The 22252-nt window shown below is 43.4% G+C and overlaps 1 protein-coding gene across 4 annotated transcripts in view; it reads right to left on the bottom strand.

Annotated features, from left to right (window-relative positions):
- Window positions 1–22252, bottom strand: part of ETV5 (ETS variant transcription factor 5) — a 74243-nt gene that overhangs the window by 27476 nt on the left and 24515 nt on the right. For 3 of the 4 annotated variants that reach the window (XM_072640398.1, XM_072640396.1, XM_072640397.1), the window contains exons 6-8: window positions 14462–14591; window positions 13355–13687; window positions 8303–8389 (exon numbers count right to left, since the gene is read on the bottom strand). In XM_072640398.1, the coding sequence (XP_072496499.1) occupies window positions 8303–8389; window positions 13355–13687; window positions 14462–14591 (550 nt within the window). The remainder of the gene's footprint in view (window positions 1–8302; window positions 8390–13354; window positions 13688–14461; window positions 14592–22252) is intronic. The other variant, XM_072640399.1, reaches the window with a different exon arrangement.

Below are 22252 nucleotides of genomic sequence, written 5' to 3'. Positions count from 1 at the left end.
ATTTAAGTTTAAAAAAACCCACAAAAAACAAATTCCTGATCTCTAGAGAAAATGGAAATATGAAGCCTGTAATAGCAGTGAGGCAAATTTAAGCCTCTGAAAGGAAAGCCTATTCATCATTTCAAGACACAAATACAAAATATTAGCAGTCTTCTGCAGAGTAAATATAATCTTTTTTTTAATTTTGAAAATTTAAATCAGATATTAAAAAAAGTTTTGCAAAAAGTTTGAAAATATACTGAAGCTCAGATATTAGCAAAGAATGCATTTCTAAATATGTTGTGTTTGAGATTGTCTATTCATGCAGTCTTTTTCATTTTACAGCTAGGTCACAAAAGGTCCTGAATTATATGAAGGGTCCAATTTTATGGCGTTCCCTAGGATTTCTCTAAAGATCACATAATTGTTTTTTCTGACTCCTTATCCATTATTTTTATATCCTGCATTAAACTAGACGAACTTGGGTAACACTATTTTCCAATAGAGCAGACACATCAGATGTGCTTCTAAAGAAAGGAGAAGATTTGGAATCATGCTACATGATAAGACTTTGAAGGAGGAATTGGGATGTTTCTCCCAGAGAAAAGAGGGCTTAGGCAGGGATACAAATCCAGTTTTGAATGTCTTTTATGTGGAAGAAGGATCAGACCTGCTCTAACAGCAGTGATTATCAAAACTATCTGGTCCTGGCTAAGAAACAGACTGGTGGATCAGTGGGATAGACTAGGTGCACAAGATACAGTAGGAGATGACCATAGTAAACCCAAAGACCCCAGACTCTGGGATAAGAACTATCTGACAAAAACTGCTGAGAAAACTGGAAAACAAAAGGGCATAAACTAGATATAGAACAACATCTCACACCACATACAAAGATAAGGATAAAATGGATACCTGATTTAGACATAAAGAGTCATACCATAAGCAAATTAGAAAGGCAAGGAATAGTCTACCTATCAGATCTATGGAGAAGGAAGACTTCATAACCAAACAAGAGATAGAGAGCATCACGAAATGTAAAACAGATAATTTTGATTATGTTAAAAAGATTTTGCGCAAACAAAATCAATGCAACCAAGATCAGAAGTTAAGTACAAAGCTGAGAAACAATCTTTGCACCAAGTGTCTCTGCTAAAGGCCTCATTTCTCAACTACGTAGAGAACTTAGTCAAATTTATAAGGATACCAGGGAGGGAGAAAAATTTTGAATTCAAAATCTTTTAAAAATGAATGCTAAAAATTCCCTTGACATGTAACTGGGGAAAAAAAAATTCAAATCCTATTTAACAAAGAAAAAAGAAAGCTACAAAAACAATTCAGGTGAAAGTCTAGTAACAAGCATTTATTAAACACTCAAAATAAAAAACCAAAAAACCCCCAGTCCTCCTCTATCAGCTTTCCAAGGGAGGACCCTTTCCTCCCTCAACAAACCCAACAAATCAGAGAATGGGGAGGAATTACAGATGCGCAAAATTCAGTGCAACCTCCAGGGAAAACATTAAGAAGAACTGGCTGAAAATGAAAGGAGCCATCTTGCCATTAGTGGAGATGTTCAGAGCAGGAAGTCAGGAAGTCAGTGATGACCTGTTGAGGCCTCTGAGAGACAGCAGGGACTAGTGGCTGCATGCTAGACCTGTAAAACCTGGAAGACCAAGGTGTGAATCATGACACTCACAAGCTGGGTAATTCTTGAAGTCATCAAACCCCTCAATTTCTCTTCATCTGTAAAATGTAGAGAAGGAGGGCTGTTGTAAAGCCCAGTGTTTTAGGGGAGCAGGTTAAAGATGGTCGAGCTGTATGATCTCTAAAGTGACTTCCTAAAGCCAAGAGTCTGTGCTCAGGAGCTAGGAATGGCCTGGTATTTCTGTCCATCACACTTAGCTGGCTTCAATCATCACCACATCAGAACATGTCCTTCTGACTCACTGGGAATTCTTCAAAGAAGGCTCCAATGAGAGAATGCAGGAGGAGCCTGGCAGGGTTCTTTGACAATCACAAAGTCACAAATCGCTCATTTTCTTGGGACTGATGTGCCGATGCTCCATCACTTCTGCCCTCACAAGGCCCTTGTATCAGCAAAGGCTTTGGAGCTTCCCAGAACCCCTGCAAGCTTGGGCTTTTTCAGCAAGATGCCCGAGCCTGGCTCCTCTGGCTCAGACATAAAATGTCAGCCTCTCACTGCCTGTCTTTGAGTTTCTACCTCTTTCAGCTTGAACAAGGAACAAACCATAGAAGTCAGTGTCTCTTCGAGGAATTTCTGCTCCTCACTTGAACTTGTCTTCTTTCCATGAACCAGAAAAGAGAGAAAACTTTATGCTTTGCATGAAGTGCCCATAATTAATCTTGCCCATAATTAAACTCTGAAGGCTAATCAGATACTTGACGCAGCTTTTTTCTTTATGAGAAATGGCTTTTCTAGCTCCTTACCTCTCTCCTAGTCAATACCATCATCATTGTCATCATTGGTAACATTTCTAGAGCACTGTACCAAGTGTTTTATAAATATTATTATTTTATTTGATGCTTACAATGATGTGGGAGACAGGTGCTATTATTATCCTCATTTTACAGATGAGGAAAGTAAAGCAAACACGTTAAGTGACTCACCCAGGGTCACACAGCTAGTAAATATCTGAGGCTGGATTTGAACTTAGGTCTTCTAGACTTGAGTCCTGGCAGTCTATCAACGGCACCACCTTTCTATTAACAATTCTCTAGCAGTCTGCAAATTTTAAAACTTGCCTCTATAAGACAAAGCCTCAGAATCTTTCTCTACAGGGGCCAGAAAAAATTAAAGCAACCTTGTTAAACAGAAAATCTTATGTGATGCTAAAATGAAAATTTATAGTGAATTTAGGCAGAAATTTAAAGACGTTTCATAGTGGGTAACGAGCCATGAGGTGTATAAAGAAGGCCAAAATATTGAGAAAACAATCATATAATTTGAGAAAGAAATCTCTATCTTATATATCCTTGAAAATTAAAGGTAAAGAACATGAAACTCTATTCAATGGATGAGAAAAAGGAGAGACCTCCCTTCTATTCTACAGTCTACTTTATGAAAAGTCAAGAAAGGGACACAGAGGGAAAGAAAGAAAGAAATATAGAAGGGAAAAGAAACCACATATGCGTATGTGCATAGAGGTCAAAGTAACAGATCCCAGGACACAGAGAGAAATAGATTTTTATACTGACACAACATATTCATCATGTATCTTTAAAAAATGCTGTCATTAACAAATCAGACTCTTCTGCAAGTTTACAAGAGGGACAAATGAACATTCCACTTTGGATTGGTATTTGCCCCACGAGAGGGGTGATGTTAAATGCCAAGGCTTCAGTTCCAAACTGGCACCAAGCAAAGGTGCAAGGTCTTGGAAACTGAATTCCACCCTTACGAAAACAAGGCAGTTCAATGGGCATTACACATGTACATTGGACAAGTGAACTGAGGACTCTGACTGATGGAAAGGGGAATGGGCGTTGGACAAGAAAGAGGGGAAGAATCGTTTTTGGATCCGAAGAAAAATTGTGCCATCAAATTCTAGTTTATATTCTCAGCATTTTCATTAAAAACCATTCATAATCATCTTTAAGATAACAGATCACAGTTCTAATGAGCTATAGGGTAAGTAATGGGAGCCAAACATGCAGACAGCAACGAGATAATTGGAGACACTGCTATAGAATCTGATCTGTCAGAGACCGATCATAGCTCTAGTACTAGATAGGGCACAATGCCTGGCACATAAGTAGGCTCTTAAGAAATGTTTATTGAATGAATGAATGTGGTTCTAAAGCTTTAAAATTAAGAAGCACTTCTTGATTTGAGAGAAGGCCTCAAAACTTTTATCTACAGGGGTCAGAAAAATATTAAGACAATCTTGTTAAATAGAAAGTGTAACATGAAGCTAAAAATGGAAATTTCAAGGGAATTTAGGCAGAAATGCCAGGCACCAGGAATACACATCCAAAGAAAGAACCAAACCCTATGTGGAAGGAACAAGAACATGTAGAAGTACATGCACAATAAAGAGGTAAGTGAATATAATGCAGTGTAGGGAGGGTGGGTACTGGCAGTGGAGGTGATTAGGAAAGGCTTCATGGACAAAGTACCTTGGAAGGAAAAGAGGGATTCAGTAAGACTGGGGTAAGGAAGGGATGCACCCCAGGCAGGGGGAACAGCCAGGGTTTGACAACAGGAGATGGATATTGGGTCAATTTGGCAGAATCACAGAGCATGAAAGGGGAAACCATGTGTAATAAGAATGGAAAGATGGGTTAGGTAAGGCAAGGAGTGGCGCAGAGATGACTGAGCTTCTAATCTGAGCGAGAAGATGGGAGGGGACAGGATCAAGACCACATATAAAAAGATTAGCTTTGGCAGAGAGAAGGGCTCCCTCTTTTACGGGAGATGATATCAAAGGGTTTGAGAACAGGGAGCTCAGGTCAGATGACCAACTCTTTTAATAATGTAAGAAACAAGGAGAGGGGGTGGAAGGAGAGGTGTGTGTGATAGGCTTGAGAGAAAGGCTGGAAATGCTTTTGTGGGTAATAAGATAGGGAATCAATTAAGGAAGAATGAAGTCATTGCCTTGTTATAGTGAGGACCCAGTTGAGGTTGTAGTACATGAATTTATATTATAATGTACAGTTAGCACAGTTTGACTCCCTCCAATTCTATCCAGCAGTGAGCAGAAGTGACGTAGGGAGGAGGGAGTCATTCAGGGCTGAAATCTATCCAGGAATGAGGACAAGAAGGGCAAGTGATTCAAGAAGAGAGGGCAGTGTAGAGCTGACTGTGCTAACAACAGGGTGAAGATCCCAGAGGGAGGGAAGTCAGAACAGGCTTAAGAAAAGGACATGAAAATAAGCAACGTTATCCATTAGAAGTTGGTGCTCTGGTAACCTTGGATCCTCATTCTTATCTTCAAGTGACTGAGATCCCTACCAGAGTCAATTAGGCCCACTTTCTCTTTGTCAGTATGTGACTGTAAGATCAAATTCTTCCTTCTCTCTAAGACTTTAAAGAATGAAAAATAATTTTGGGGAGTAGAATGAAGTTGACAGGGTAAGCAGACCTAAAATAAATGCAAGCAAAAAGGGATAGTTAAATAACTTTTAACACAATAAATACACCCCCATAATCCAATCTGGTGAGACAGTCCACATAAGTGAACTTTCCAGATCCCTAAAATTCCCCCTTATTAGGTGTTAATTTTTTTTTAATTAGGAGGAGGGGAGGAGAATTTTAAGCATTTGGAATGGAAATCTTTTAGAAAATGCAATAAACACTACTTTGCTTTTGTAAACAGGATTATGTGAGCCATCATTACACCGTTTTTCAGTGACAGAAGTACATCACAAGGAAAGACAAGCTTTTCTATAAAAGAGTAATGTTGCCTATAAATTAGAAAGCCCCAAGATTCTGAATTCCTGTTGGATGGCCAACCTATATACCTCATCTATCAATAAACAGTATAAAACCAGCAGTCTAAATGAACTATGAGCTGCATTAGAACTGATCAGAAAGAAGACAGCTGGGAAAATGCCATGTTTTCCTACCACACCAATTCTTTCCCTGAAACACAGGAATATCTTTGCAAGAGCCACAAGCTCTCAACATTGTCTTATGGCTGCCAATCATGTTAACACAATGGTCTCTGAAGAGTCACAACTGAGGACTGACCAAAAGACAAGAGATATGTAGGGGCAAACCCATGAGAGGACCTGGACAAGAGTAACTCATGACTGCCACTGCCAGAGGAAGATCCATACTGATGGGCTCTCAGAGCCATCTGGGTATTTGAGTCTCCTCTGAATAGTTTTTCACTCACTTCCTTTGATGGTAGACTGTTGAGTTATCACATCTAAAACCTTACCTGACTGCCAATTTACTACTTCAAAGCTTCTACAGAATTAAGGTAGTTAGCATTGAAGCAAAAAGTAAAGCAAATAGGCTGTTTGTGAGAGCAGACTGCTTCTTATAGGATCATAAGGTCATAGATTCGAGGTGGGAGACACTTTGGAATTCATGTAGGCCATCCCTCTGACTTTACAGATAAGGAATCTGAGGCCCAGAGAGGTTAAGTGACTTGTCCAACGTTACACAGGTAGCATGTGGCAGAATCAGGATTCTGTGACTCCAAGTTTGGTACTTTTTTCCATCGTACATTGAAGCTTCAGGTACTATTACCTGGAGAGGTATAAGCCTACAGGCTTACATAGCAAGAGTTGGAAAGGACCTCAGAGGTCAATTAGTCCAACGCCCTTATTTTACAGATGAGGAAACTGAGGTCTCGAGAGAATAAGTGACTTGCCCAAGGTCACACAGGTGGTAGGGGCAATGCCGTCATTTCAACTCAGGTCCTCTAACTCTAAATCCGTCATTCTTTCCACTGTCCATAAGTCTCTGAGGGCAGGGACTATCGACTCTTTGTCACGGTATCTTCAGTGCCTAGGCACAATGCTTTGCAAGCTGTAAGCAATTCATCAGTATTTGTTGAACTGTTTATGAATAAAACAGTGGGGTTTTATTTTCTTCTGGCAAATAAGGGGATTTTACTCCCTTTGGAGGCATTACTATGTCCCAGAAGTCTTGAAGTGGAGTAGGGTTTACTTTGAATTAAGATTTCACCAATTTGAAGTCTAATGTGAGAAGAAAAAAAATCCGTCATGATAGCGGGTCAGGGAGCACATAGTATTGCAGCCGAGCTTTGAGCTAAAAGTAAGATTTAGCCAGATGGAGAGCTGGAGACTGGTGGTGGTTAGAGACAGCATGGTTAGGAGGATAATGACCAGACCCATTTAGGCAGAGAACAGGGTTTGTATAATAAAGCAGAGAAAGATCCCAATGCAGCATTCTTTAGTACAGCAGGTGCTTAATAAATGCTTGGGACTGGACTCCCTGCACCATTACAGCAACAAGGACTAGACTGTGGAGGACCCAAGTCTGCCCTGGATTCCATCAGCACTGGGACCAACGGAAGGGTTCTGAGCAGGTAAGACGGGTAGACAAAGTGGTGGTTTAGAAAGACTGGCCTAGCAGTGGGGTCACTGAGAGAAAAACAAAGCTGAGAACTGAGCCCGCATTTGGAAATGGGGGAGGAAGAAGGAGAGCCAGAGGACACAGAGCAGTAACCAGAGGAGGGAAGAGGAGAACCAGGACAGCATAATGTTCCGGATGTCGAGACAGAAGAAAATTTCACACTGAATGGTAGAGCCAGCAATGTCAAACCAAAGAAAGGGAGGGCTAAGAGGCCACTGAATCTGGTGGCCAGCAGCTTCTGGGGGGCCTTGTCTAGAACTGTTTCAATACAATGGTGAAGGCTGGGAGCCAGACTGCAAGGGGCAGACAATGAACGGGTGAAGAAACAAACAAGGAATGAGAGCTGTGCAGGGACCCCGTGGAGAAGATTTCGTCACTCCATTTTACAGGCCAGAGAGGCAAAGAAGGTAGCACAGGGCAGAGTCAGGGTTTGAGCCCAGGACCTTTTATGTTACCACTGGTAGAACAGGCCTGGCCTTGGGAAAAATCTGTAAGCAGCCTCCAGGCAGGGTTGGGTGTACATCATGAAGTGCTCTTCCAGCTCCCAGAATCCACTGGGGAAATCATGGCTGATCAGTACATTACGAGGCAGACTTAAGAAAGGGAAAAACCAAACCAGACTGGGCCAGGAGGCCCCTTAGTGACTGACGACCTTGGGAACCTCACTGGCCAACCTCTAACTGGGTCACCAAAAGTGGTATTTGGCCTCCATGTTCATCACTGCCAAATGAAAAGGCAGATAATCTAAAATGATTAGTATTATCAATTTAAAATGAGGGGACCACACCGCACCCAGAATTTTCTCAGCTCTTCCTACTTGGGGGATAACTGGGTTGGAGCCGGTCTAGCTCAAAGATCCCATGTCAACCCAGGGGGTAGTGAGGGGTTGACCCAGTGCCAAGAACAGCTGTCTGCAGCTTCCTTTGGCACCTGCTTCTGAAGGGGATGGGAGATAGCAATCTTGGCTCAATGTGAGAATGTCTAAAATAGATGATCTCTGGACATTCAGACCTCCCTCCACTTGCACATTCTGTTTCTTTTCATCTCATGCTCTCCCATCCACTTGTCCTATCCCACTGTGGTAGTGGTGGGTGGGTGGGCGGGCAGGCAAGATGTTCCTCTGAGCTGGGCATTTCCCTAACAAGCCTTCTCCTGGTATTTTTGCTACGTCTATGTGTGCCCTTTAATGCTAGAGAAACGACATGTTAAATACACGAATACAGGGGCATTTTAAGTGAAACTATGCAAGCGTACCTCATCATTTTAATGGCAGGTGAACTCAAAGTCAATGGCCACTGGGGCAGCTGTCTTCTGCTCATCTCACAAGAACGGTATCTTGGACTTTTACAGGCCCAATATTAGCATACAAATAAGGAAACGAAAGAGCACTTATTACTAGGGGCTAGATCCAGCGCTAAGGCAAACAACCAAGACAGTCCTTGTTCTCCAATGAGTTTCCATTCTCACTGGGGAAGACAATGTGGAGAGGAGCTTGAGGACATACCTATGGGGATGGCTGGGCAGAGCCCAGGGGCTCCAAGTTTTCACAAGTAGCAGGTAGCTAATTCAAGTCATTTCAAAGCCAAGCAGGGAGGGGCCTGATCCAGGACTTGGAACCCCATGGAAGGCCCTGCTTTACCAAGGCATAGAGTTAGGGCTGGTACTTCCTCTTCCCTATTGTCCCAAGTGCAGGTGGAACCAGGGGGGCTTGAGGGTCAGTCTCCAAAAGTACACTCCAGGGAGTATGCTCCCTTAACAAGGTAAATCTGACAAAGAAAAACATGTCATCCGATTCTTCTTTCTTGGATAATTAAGGGGACAAATCTCACCCCATCCCACCTCAGGTCCCCAATAACTTCTGGTGTGTGATGCTTCAATTCCTAGTTTCATCCTCCCTTTCAGAGATTCCCACTCAACTTGCCCCCATGCTTCTGTCCTATCATTGGCTTGTTTGGGGGAGGAAGGGGGTGGAAGAGGCACCATTAAGGAGTAAGAAGGTGCCAGAAAGAAACAAGGGACCAGCATATCAAAGACAAATTTCACAATTTTGTTCAAGGTCTCCCATTTTTCCTTCAATTACATAGTACAAATATTCCCTGTCAGAATGTATTATTTCATTTCTAATGATGGAAGCTTAGTTTACACCGTTAAGAAGACTTCCATTTACCTGTTTACATAAATCTCCTACATAAGCAACAATACCTGGAGAGGCAATGTTGGTGAAACTAGGAGTACGACAGTATAATTTTATCTTTAGCCTCCCCCTGGATCACTGCCTTGTCGAGGTGCTTGCATAGCTCAATGACACTAGGAGCTAGGCTGTGCAGGGTTACCCAAGATGGACACGTTGTAGTGTAGAATTCTGACAAAAGGTGATCTACAGGGGAAGAAAATGGAAACCACTCCAGTAACTTTACCAAGAAAACCACATGGACAGGACTAAAGTGATAAGAGCTGATGTCAGAGCATGAGCCCGAGGTCAGAAGATGTCCAATACTACTGGGGAAGAGCAGAGGAGAACTTCAAGTAGCTCCAGGACTGATGAATGGGTGGGGCCAAAGCTGATGGAAGCTCAGCCAGTGGAGGCCTCCGGTGATGAAAGCAAAGTCTGATGCTCTAAAGATCAATACTGCATAAGACCCTGGAATGTAAGATCTATGAACCAAGGTAAGCTGGATGTGATCAAAGAGGAGACAGAAAGGTTAAACGATGACGTCTTGGGTGTCAGTGAACTTGAATGGATGGCATGGGTGAAATTAAATTCAGATGACCATGACACCTGCTATGGGCAAAAACTGGGCCAAGAGAGTGAGAAGAAATGGAAACAGATTTTATATTCTTGGGCTTGAAGATCACTGCAGAAGGCAACTACAACCATGAAATTAAGATAACACTTGCTCCTAAGAAGGAAAGCTATGACAAATCTGGATAGCAGACTAAAATGCAGAGATATCACCTTATTGACAAAGGTCCACAGAGTCAAAGCTATGGATTTTCTAGTAGCAACTTATGGCTGTGAGAGTTGGACTACAAGGAGAGCTGAGTGCTACAAACTCAACACTTTCAAATTGTGGTATAGAGTAGACTTTTGAGAGCCCCTTGGATAGCAAGGAGATTTAAAGAAATTCATTCTGACTATTCACTGGAAGGTGAAATACTGAAACTGAAGCTTAAATACTTTGGTCACATAATGAGAAGATGGGACTCACTGGAAAAGACCCTGATGTTGGCAACAATTCAAGGCAAAAGAAAAAGGGGATGGCAGAGGAAAAGATGCATAGATCGTGTCATGGAAACAACAAACATAAACTTGGACAGACTCTGGGAGATAGTGGAGGACAGAAAGGCCTGTGCTGTGGTCCAGGAGGTCCTGAGGAAGGAGCTGGATACAACTCAACAATTGAACAACAACAAAAGCTGAATGTACTCATTACCCTGGTCACCAGAGAAGCCAGGGGCTGCATCAGGGTAGCTGGATGGCTCAGTAGAGACCCTCACAAATATACAAACACTTAGGTTCTTTTCTCCACCCCCATTCTTCTTGATCTCTCTGCAGCCTTTGACCCTTAATCACTGTCTTCTCCTTGAATCCTGTTCTCTCATGGCTCTCCTACCTGTCTGACAGCTTCTTCTCATGCTCCTTTGCAGAATCTTCTTCCACGTATATAACCAGAGACATCAAATGTATTTAGAGTAAGGGAAAGGTGGTCTTGGAGGGAAGACCCTGGCCAGGATGGACAGGCACCAGGAAAGGCACAAAGTAGGATCTGAGCTGAGTCTTAAAAGCCAGGTAAGCTAAAAGGCAGGGGGAGGGGGTAGAATATTCCAGACCTGAAGCAAAGGAAGGCATGGTGGTCAAAGATGGAGAAACAGTGAGTAAGCCAATGTCTGAAGGGAGTAAAGTGTTCAGAAAAGCAGTAAGAGAGGAAAAGGTCTGGTTGGAAAGGGTTTTCCATGTGAAACAGAAGCTTTATGTTTGATCCTAGAGGTAACAATGAGAGCAGGACACTTTACTTTGGTATTTAGGGCTCCAGTCCTTAAAGCCATGCTTGGCATACAGTAAGCACTTAATAAATGCTTTTTCTTACTTTCATTAATTCTCCACTGCCTCTCCCTTCCAGAAAGCTGGAGTTGAGCAGTGAGCTCCTCCCAAAGCCTTCCTCTGTGGAGGGCTCAGACCTTGGCATTGGCAACTCCCCTGGGATCCTGTCCCTTCTCAGCTTCCTTCTGTGGGTGGTCTTCCTCCATTAGACTGTAAGCCCCTTGAGGTAGGGACTGTCTTTTTCTTATCTGTACCCTTAGCACAGTGCCTGGAACACAGTAGGTACTTAATACATGTTTACTGAACTGAACTTATTCATTCACTCACTCACTGCACTTCAAGATCCTTCTTCCTTCTGGGGGTCCAATCAAGCTTTTCTATTTTCTACCACTTCCTTCAGACAGACTTTAGGGCAAACTGAAATAGCCAACACGTTCTGGCCTTTGGGCTCAAGTTTCCCTACTCTGCCTCAAAGGCTTCCCCACACCCCATTCAAAGCTCCGTTCAAAACGCCTTCTTCCTTCAGGCAGCCTTCTCTGATGCCCCAAGCCTGAAATCCTCCCTCTTTTGGAACCTCACTGCACTGGGAACCTTTTCTTTGTGCTCCTTTCTACACTCTTCTCTCCAGGCCAGAGTAGACCATAAGCTCCTAGGGCAGGACCTCATCTAGCCTTAAGAGAACAGCAGTGGCAGAGCTGGGCTTTTTGCAGGATTCATCTCAAAGGCTGGTGACAAGGTAGGAAGCTGGGCTCTTGGACTCGCAATTTTAACCATGTTCCTTCTGGACCATGCCCAAGGTGCCACAGACGCAGACGGAGGAGAGCCTTACCACTGTTTACCGAATTTAATTGAAATCATTTTCCCTTGACAATGGCTATCCAAATAGAGTAAGAGCACCCTGCTCTGGGTTTGATGTGTCCCCAGCACCTAGTATGTGTTTATTGAATGAATAAAAGCCTCACCATCTCCTAGCCAGTCAAGGAACAGGGGGCTTTTGTTGGTAACCCCTTCCCCCATCCCCCAACCACAGACAAGACTGTTGAGGTACAGTTTATGTTCCTTGTGCTGTTATGGGAAAAGAAAAAGAAAGAGTGGCCGCAGAGAAGTATTCCGATTTCAATAAAGTGAAAAGAAGGAAAGAAAGGACCTGGTGTTTTGTTGAAACTAAAGCCTGGCCAGGCTCTTCCCTTCTCAAGCCCAGGAAAGAAGGCTGTCCATCTTACTGGTCAGGAACAGGGCAGGAGCAGCCTAGAAACTGCCATTTCTGAGGGGACCTTGTGGTTTTTACAATCCTTATTCTCACTCATCTTCCTAACAGCCAGGCAAGGGAAGTGAGGACCTAGGAGAGGTATCAGAGAGATGCCTTTGTATGTGTTATATCCCATGGCTGGAAAGACCCCAGGCAGGTGTGCAACTCATCTATGTAACCTGACATGCAATCAGCCCGCTTCACCTTCATCGGTCCTACTGCCTTCCATGAGGAGACTGGAGCAAATTCAAAAACACCTCAAGTCCTGGGTTTTAATTGGCTGGGAGTGAGAAGGCCAGCTCTGGTTTTTCATTATCCCAGACTGGTCTTCGTGCCTCCATTTTTTGTCAGAGGAAAGCAGAAAGAACCCTGCCATGAAGCCAGGAGATTTCTATTATGGAGCGGGTCATCAGAATAGGCTCCCAGAGGCCACTGAGAGACCAACTCTTCTGTTTTACAGATGAATAAACAGAAGCACAGAAAGGCTTGGGAATGTCTGAGGCAGGATTTGAACCCAGGGCTGCCAGATAAGTCCAATACTCTGTTCACTGCACCAAGCCTCCTTTTATAATGTACTTGGCTAGTATAAGTAATGAAGTTGGTGAGTCTGTCACTTGGAGAGCTGCCCTAATATGGATGCAAAAGGCAATAAGACAATGCCAGGCAAACAACACCAAGGTCTGTGGCTGGCTGTTAGTGACAGACTACGAGGAAGGAAACCTGAGGGGAGATCCAGGTTAGGGGGAGAACCACATGCTGACCTCTCTGACAGCCTCTGTCTCTGTGTCTCTCCAATGGGAACAGTATCATTTCCCAATCCCTGGCCAATTTCATGAGGAAGGTAAAATGTCTATAAACCACAGAGAACATCTCTGATGTCTCCTGAGGACACCAAGACATTACGAGGGGTGGTGCCCAGGGCTCAGATGATGGGAAGCTGAACGGCGGCATTCTTGGAAGGCAGCAGAAGAGAATGGTCATAGAGCAGGGAAAACAGACCCCAACGGGAACCTACCTTGGTTCAGATGGATACTGGTTCTCAGGCATCATCTTTGGCATCGGCATGGGTTGATGTGGTGGCCGAGGGATGGCAAAGGTTTGCTGCTGTTGTCTGGGTTCATGAAGGGAGTGGGGGGCAGGGACAGGAGTGGGGGTGGGAACGGGGACAGGAGCTGGGGCAGTGGCAGGGGCTGGGCCTACGCCTTGCACAGGGCCTGCCGTGGGAGCATGGGCTGAAGCCTGCACAGGAGCGGGAGGGGGTAGCAAGGAATTCTGATGGGCTGGTGACAGAGGGGTGGTGGGAGGGGTTAATGGCTTGAACCCAGAGGGGGGCTTCCTATCGTAGGCACTGTGAACAGAAGAAACAAGGAGAAGGACCATCACACAGCAAGTAGGCCACTAGCCTGGTTCCCCTGCCCCTTCTAAGGCTTCTTTGCATCTCATTGTTGTCAGGAAGTGAAAGCATTAACACAGTGAAATTGCTGGCAGCCCCAAGGGAATGTCTGTACCTCGGAAAAGTGGCTGCGTCACAGCCTTAACACTTGGAGTGATTTTCTCAAAGATAATTTTAGCCCCTGCTTCCGGTTTTTTTCTTTTAAATAATTATTAGGGATTTTTTTTTTAAGGATGGGGAAACACAGATATACCATCCAAAGCTTCCTTTTAATATATTTTATATTGCATAATGTATTATGTTAGAATTACCTGGAATGAACCAGGTTCTCTACCTAAGATTTTATTTCTGCTTGAATGTTACTAGCAATAACATGACTTCTCCCCTCCCATACCCACCCTCTTTTGCCAGGCAGATCTACATTTACTGTATTTAGAGCAAAGAATGATTTCAAGTAACCCCATTCCCAAAGGCCAGGATATTCCTTAAGTAAAGGGCACAGAAGCGAGGCCTTCTGCATCTACACCCATTTCTAGATCATATCTTTGGTGTTTAAAGTTCACATTAACATAGGACAGACCTAAAGGGGGAGGAGGGCAGAAAAGGAGAAGAGATCCAAGTACCGGGCAGCTTTTAAGGTGACTGCAATGATTTCAGGGCTTCTTCTCGGAATAACAGTGGCCCCAAGTAGACAATCCAAACCAAGTAGAATGACCCCCAGCTACCTACCAATAGTTGTAGAGGCACTTCTCGCCATAGTTAGCACCAAGGCCTTGCTCATGGCTACAGGAGGACAGCTCAGCAGATGGGCTGTGCAGCTCACGCTTGATCTTGGCTGGAGGCGGGGCATGAAACACCACTGAAAGCACCAAAAATGAGGGAGAAAGAGACAAGGGACCGATTAACAGGAAATCCACATCCTCCTTCAAGTCTTCACTGAGAAAACAGAATTCATGTGAAGCCATGTGACATAGAGCCATACACCGCACACGAGAACTTTCCACTCTAAACTGATTAAAAGTAGTTTAAAGATGAAAAGTACCATCTGATCCTTTTATTAGCCAAGTCTGCGTCCCACATTTCCTGTCTAGAGGATGACTTCCGAAGAGGCTCAGATCCCAGGGTTCAAATCCCATCTTCTGCAGGAGGTCCTGCCCATGCCCTCCTTCCCACTTGGCCAGATCTCTACATGTCTTGTTTGCACATAACTGTTCCAACAGCACCTCTGAATCAGACTATGAGCTCCTTGTGGGTAGGGACTGTTTTCGTCTTTCTTCAGTATTCCCAGCCCTTAGCTCAGCACCTGGCACACAGTAAGCCCTTATTAAATGCTTGTTCACTGAAACCTTTAGAACAATTTTGTATTTGCTGGGGTTCCTCATTGTTTTATACATGTTGGCAGTATATTTGTAGGAGCCCAAGAGCTTAAAAATACAGGTCACAAAAGACAAGAAAAGATACTCTGAAGATCACACATCCCACTATCTGCTCTGAATTTAATGGCAAAATTTCTATAATATTTTCTGATGGTAACTGTATAGTTCTTGAGATTACTAGAACAGTTTATGCACCACTGGAAAAATAAAAGACAATAAATGTTTAAACATAAATGTGCAAAAATCAGAGAAAAATTTGATTTTTCTATTACCATTTTGGATCACCTACAATTGGGGTTCTAAGATCATAGCGTCCCAAGATCAGGCATCCATACAGTATTACCGCGAAAACGAGATTCCCAGCAGTAAGGAGTAGTCCAGAACTGCTGAAAATTCTTGTCAATACCAGCCTTTTCACAAGTGCAAGTCAGTCTAAATTCTGGGCCCAGAAGTAGGACCTGTCCAATGTATAGGTGCTGATGGAGTAACTCAAGCATCTACCTATCCAATGGCACCTCACAAGCCTGAGAACATGCAGTCTTCACCCACTCAATCACTTGGCTTTTGCAATGTGCAGAATGCTGGGTCAAACTCTTCTGAGGGGACATGGGTCTTATTAAGGAGGTGTGATAGCATTCCAGGATAGCTTGCTATCTGTTATGCTAAAGTAAATTGGGGTGGGGTGGGGGAAGCAGCTGTGAGATGAAGGAAACAAGGGATTAGCAAAGGTGAGGATGAATTCCAGTCCTAGGGTGACAACCAGGGAAAAGGCCAGAAGGCAGAAGATGGAATAGGAGCAGGCGAGAGAAGTAGCAAGGTCAGTTGGCCAGATCACAGGGAAAAGGAAAAGAAGCAGTATTGTAGTAATAGAGAAAAGTAGGTTGGAGTCAAGCTGTGAGGGACTTCAAAGGTGATCAAGCTGCTATCTGATCCGAGGAGTGACTATAGTTTACTGAGCAGTACCAATGAGATAGAACCTGCTAAAGTTGTCCCTTCCACTTTGAGACAGCTCCAATTTTAGGGCAGTTTTTCCTTATTTCAACCCTAAGTTTGCTTCTACAACTCTCACATTCCGCTCCCAACTCTGCCTTCTAGAGCCAACCAGAATGGGTCCCTTTTCCATGAGCCAGTCCTTCAAATAGTTGAAAGGAGCTGAATTGTTACAGCCTTCCCACACCTTCTCTAGGCTGATCATTCTCAGTTCCTTCAACTGACCATCACACAGCACAAATTCCAGGCCCTTGGTCATCCTTGGTCATGTCTTTTCATACTCCAAAGCTTACTGATATCCTGCCTAAATGTGGCATCAAGGACTGTGATACTCACGAAGTGGTCAGTTTGAAGGAGGATGCAAAACTGCTCTCCATCCAGACCCTATTCCTGGACCCTGTGCATCTTCTAATGCTGTCTAAGACTGTAACTCCTTTCTTGGCTGCCAACTAAGCAGAGCTATTCAGTCTTTATCTGGCTTGCTTTCCCTGCCAAGGAGAATGACCTCTCCACTGGAAACAAGAGGGAAGAAATGACTCTTTGGGCTTTGATAGATAAGTAAGATTAATAAGAAAGTACCTCACTGTCCTCAATGGAATCAAATCCTGTGGCCCAAAGGAACTATTTCTTCCAGCACTTAACTGGCAGATAGGACTGCTGTGCCACTGTCAATCATATGTAAAAAACCATTGGAAAGGGGAGAGGCACCACAAGACCAGAGAAAAATAAATGTGGCCTCAGTTTTCTAACAAGATGAGAGAGCTAAACCTGCAAACCACAAAGCAGTGAGCTTAACTTGGATTTCTGGAACAATTCTGGCTAAGATAGCAAAAAAGACAGATCTCTATCAAGGGAAGAGGTGATGAGAAAGTGCCAGACAGACTTCAGCAAGTACAAGTCATACCAGATTAACCTTTCTTCTTCTTTTTTTTAACAGTGATATTCAACTTGTAAATGAGGGAACTGCAGTGCATGTACTTTACCTAGACTTTTAAAAAGAAGCTGATAGTGTCCCTTGTTATTCATTGATGAAGACGGATAGATATGGACTAGTAGTCATTACAATTACGTGGTGGTAACAGATTATCACCAGCTGGGTGGGGCGAATGAAGGAACTCAACACAGTTGTTAATTCTCATTCAGTTGTCACTAGGGCAGGACACACTCCAGTATAGAGGTCCAGAGATCTGTACTTGACCCTATGTTACTGAATGTTTTTATCAGTGATGGGATCAAGACATAGGTAGAGGGGAATGCTAATTTTTATGGGACACAAAGCTGGGAGGGCTGGCTAATAAGCTGGATAACAGAGTCAGGATCCAAAAACGATCACAGGAGGCTAGAGTATTGGGTTGAATCTATTAAGATGAAATTCAATAGCACTAACCATACGGTCTTATATTGGGGTAAAAAAAAAAATCCACATGTACATGATAGGGGAAGCAGTTCATCTGAAAAAGAGCTGGGGGTCTTAGGGCACCACAAACTCAGTCTGAGTCAGCAGTTCAAAGCGGTGGCCAAAAAAGCTCATTGGATATGAGGCTGGACTGAAAGACCCAGCTTCTCTCTCTGTCCTTTGCTCTGATCAGGCCTCATCTGGAGCACTGCGTTCAATTCATAGCTGAAGGGAGACAATGATTGGCTGAAGACCAGCAAGAGGAAGGCAAGAGGGATGGGAATATCCAGGTGATATGAGGATCAGGTGAAGGAGCTAGGCTATTGAGGAGCAGAAGAGCAGAGTCAGAGAGACTTTCATAGCTGCCTTTAAATATCCAGAAGACTGTGGAAGATAGCTTAGGCTTGTTCTGTCTGGTCCCCACGGACAGAACCAGGAAAAGGAGAGGAAACTGCAAAGACACAGACATGGCCTTGAATTCAGGAAACTTTTCCCACCAATCAAAGCTGTCCAAAGGTGATAGGCTCCTCCTCCCTGAAGATCTTCAAGCCAACGCTGGACAACCTGATCACATCTAAGGGACGTTACAAGGAGAAGTCCTTGCGTGTATGGGTTATTTGATGCCGCCTGGGGTCTGTTCCAACTCTCCAATGCTGCTACTCCATCATGGAATTCTAGAGGCCAATAAAGCTGGCTGCAGAACGGAACAGGAAGGTAGAGTTGGAGAGCACTGGGTGTGGGAACCTGGGCCACATCGACGAAGCTCTCAAGCTGCCTGCGGCCTGAACAGCCCATCTTTTTAATACCCAAATGCTCCCAATAACTCTCTCTGGCTGCAGATCATAAACTAGCAATTTTCAAAATATTTTTTAAAAATCAAGTTAACACTTAGTGAGCATGCTGAGCACACTAGACCTTTTGAGTGTTGGCTAACCATGAGGAAGGATCTTAACGTCAACATGACCAAGCCTCTGTGGGAGGAGAGCTTTAAGGCTGTCTTTGGCCCCATGAAGTCAAATGCTTTTATAACCAACAACTCAGCTAGTCTTTATGTTCTTTAGGTCATTCAAGAGGTGATCTGTAATAGGAAAGTGTCTGCAAAGGTTGCCAGGTTCTCTTTTCATATCTATTACTAGAGATGTTAACATACATTTACCTCTCTCAAAAGACTTGAAACAGAAGAAAAAGTTGGCATTGAGATCAGTGATCGTCCCCTCTCTTGCCACCCCTTTGGGAGCTTTTCCATTCTTTTCTTAAAGAAGAAAGATCTTGCTTTGATACATATATCCAGTGCCTCCAAAATGATGCTCACATACATTTCTTCTTTATATTTTTAGGAAATTGCAGAATTTTAAGAGATCCCAGAGGCCTTCTTATACCATTCCCTCATTTTTACAGATGAGCAAACTGAGGTCAGAAAGCCCAAGGCCACACAAACAGAAAGTATCAGAGGCAGGATGTGAACCTAGCCTGAGAGCCATAAGATTCCTTACGTCCAGTAACCCTTGCTAAATTATTTCTTACATTACTTCCATCCCCTTGCTAAATTATTTCTTACATGTTACTTCCATCCCCTTAAGTTCTACAAATCTTTATTAGGTGTTAGCTGAGCAGGCAACACTCCTGGGCGAGGGGCTAAAAATACAAAGATGTAACAGCTCCTGTCCTCAAGGAGCTTATATTCTATTAAGGGACACAACACGTACCCAAATGAGGAAACACAAAAGCCCCTGAGTGGAGAGAAAACATTTTTTTTCACTGGGGAAATCAGGAAAGACTTCTACATTTGAGTTAAGCCTTGAAGGATGCTAAGGATCCTAAGAGAGGAGGAGGCACTCTGGGCATATGGAGGAACCATGCAAAGGCACACAGCACAGCAATGACTTAAGTGTTAAGAGTTCAGCTATGGTGAGAGTTGGTCTACCATCAATGATTATGACATCATGTTGCTGTCTAGTTGTTACAGTCATGTCCAACTCTTCATGACCCCATTTGAGGTTTTCTTGGCAAAGATACTGAAATAGTTTGCCTTTCCTTCTCCTGCTCATTGGACAGATGAAGAAACTAGATGGACTGACATGCCCAGAATCACACAACTAGTAAGGGTCTGAGCCCAGAGTTGAATTCAGGTCCTTCTGACTCCAGGTCATGATACAAATGCTGACACATCTTCCCCCTTTCCCTTCTATCTGTTGTCTTCCATCTCCTTTCACCTATAACTTCTTGTGGTTCAGTTATTATCATGACAAACTTTTTGGAGACTCATTTCCCCCTGTGCTGCTTTTCAATGTTTAATGAGGCAATATTTCTTGTAATTTTCCAACATCCTTCTCCGCAGGTCTTTAACGAGTGAATTTGTATTATAAATCAATTCTCTGGCAATACTTTCGTTACTCACCAAAATATCCTTCCCCCAACTCACTACTTACTTCCAAAGGAGTTCCAGGGATTTATTTAATTCTCCATCACAGTGATTAGTAGAACTAGCCAGGGGAAAATTCTAGTACACAATCCATCTCCCAACTAGGTTTTAGAGATGTTATGGAAAACTCCCAAATCAGAAGAATTCTGTGGCAAAGTCTTGAAAGCCTCACTTGGCTTTTAAATGGTAACATCTGCTTGGCATTCCCACATTCACTTGATTATAGGATCACAGATTTAGAGCTGAAATGGACCTCAGAAATCCTTTGGCCTAACCCCCTCATTTTGGAGATGAGAATTCTGAGGCTCAGATACTAAGTGTTTTTCATAACCCTAAAATATCTAAGTTATAGTCTATAAAAGTTATTTCAGGTGAAAACTCCACTCCATTACTGTACAAAGTAATGAAGTTAACTGCCTACAGGAGATTCAGCCTTCCCCTGGAGCTGTAACTACTGAACAAACAATTATTTGGTCTAGCGCCCCTAGCGGCAAGATACTCTACTGAGGCTACAATGTGATTAAAAAGAATGGGACCTTCTTCCTATCCTGAAGGAGTCTGCAATCTAGCAAGGGACAGAAGGAAAATTTACAAATAATCACAATACATAATACAACATGGAATGTGGCATAAAATAAAAGATGAGTTCAGAGAATTGTGTTTATACAAAAGATCTGCAGAATCCCAAGGTATCAGGATACCAGGCAACACTCCATTAGCCATAGCGCTACACTGAAAAATCATTTAAGTCAAAAGGAAAATGGCAGCTGTCATTTTAATGTCTTTACCATGTAAGAAATTAAACATTCAACACAAATCAATACTTCTATGCAACGAATGGCCTGGATGTTCCAAATAGCATTTCCTCAGGCAGGAATGGGAAGGAACAGAGACATATTATGATATAAGGCAAAAATGTCTTTGACTTATGTTTGCTTTCTTTCTCTTTCCTTCCTTCTCCCTCCTTCCTTTTTTTTTCAGTTTGCTCATCTTTTAAAACTGGGCCAGCTTTGGAGTCGGTCAAGAAGCCCTGGGTTCAAATGCTTCCCCCATACTTCCTGGTTGTGTAAGCTTGGGTAACCTCACTTAAATCTCTCAGTGATCCAGACAACTCTCTAAGCTCTTGGTTATACAAGCTGTAGACCTGTATCCGTAGATGATGTTTCTACACCAGAAATTCTCCACATTCGGAAGACCACAGGTCTGGACCAAAAGACAAATTCCACTAAATAAGTCTGAGAAGAGTCATCTCTATCTAGTCACAACTCCTAAATCTATGCTTGAGAAGTAAGATTCACAGAGGCATGACCTACCTCAGGTATCCAGATATTTGTGGGAATGATCCGCTCTCTCTTCCAAAAACCAAGTGGCCAGCTACCAACTGAACCTGCTTTAATAATAACTTCAGTTTTCAAAAGGCAGAAAAAGCAACAAAAGGAAAGTGCATCCTGGATCTGTTGGGTTAGTCACGATAGGGATCTTTGGGAAGAGATAACCATTCCATCTTAGAAATGACTACAAAGAAGAAGAAGAGAGGCTGGCAGAGCCTCAGAGCTGTCTAAAGAAACTGAGATGGAAATACAGAGAACTCACTGACCTACTTAGATTTCAAACAAACATATACAGAGAGGGTGGAAGCCCTGGGAGGTAACTGGGGAAGAACAGAAAAGCAAAGAACTGTCCTGCGAGGATAATGTCGGAAATGGTAAACTGAGGATTCACAAGTCAAGGATTCCCTATCAGCCAGACAGGACCTCAGAGCACAGCCAGGCCAGCTCCTTCAGCTTACAAATGTGAAAGTAGAGCCCAGGGAAGTGAAGTGACTTGCCCAAGGTCTCCAGAGGCAATATTTGAACTCAGGTCTTCTAACTCCAATCAGCCCTACTTTCCCTATACCATGCTGCAGCAACACTTTAAAAAAATTTTTGTATCTGAAGGGCTAACATGACTCACAGGCACACAGCCTGAAAAATATTGTTAAAAAGATGGGCCCTCATTTCAGGGAGAAGGTTGGGGTCATGACAAGCCCTGCAGCCTCCCCCAGTTAGTCAAGCCCACTCTTCTGCCCCATTCTGGCCTCAGTCACTCTCCACATACAGAGTTTGTTCAGCTTCTAGGACAAAATGGAACGATATCGATCCATGATAGTTTTGTGGGGGGAGCCCCAAGCAGCTGAGGAGATCAGGTAAGGTCTATGTGGAGGGTGTGAGGAACTCTAAAGACAACTGAGGGGTCCTAAGAAGCGGAGGACAGAAAGGTCTGCGTTCCAAGTGTGGAGGTTAACTACCAAGCAGGAGGAGAAATGCCATGTGTGAAGGAGAGCACGGATGCCAGCA

This window comes from Notamacropus eugenii, chromosome 2 (genome assembly GCF_028372415.1).
Source record: "Notamacropus eugenii isolate mMacEug1 chromosome 2, mMacEug1.pri_v2, whole genome shotgun sequence".
Taxonomy (NCBI): Eukaryota; Metazoa; Chordata; class Mammalia; order Diprotodontia; family Macropodidae; genus Notamacropus; species Notamacropus eugenii.
This window is presented reverse-complemented; position numbering and strand designations above follow the sequence as displayed.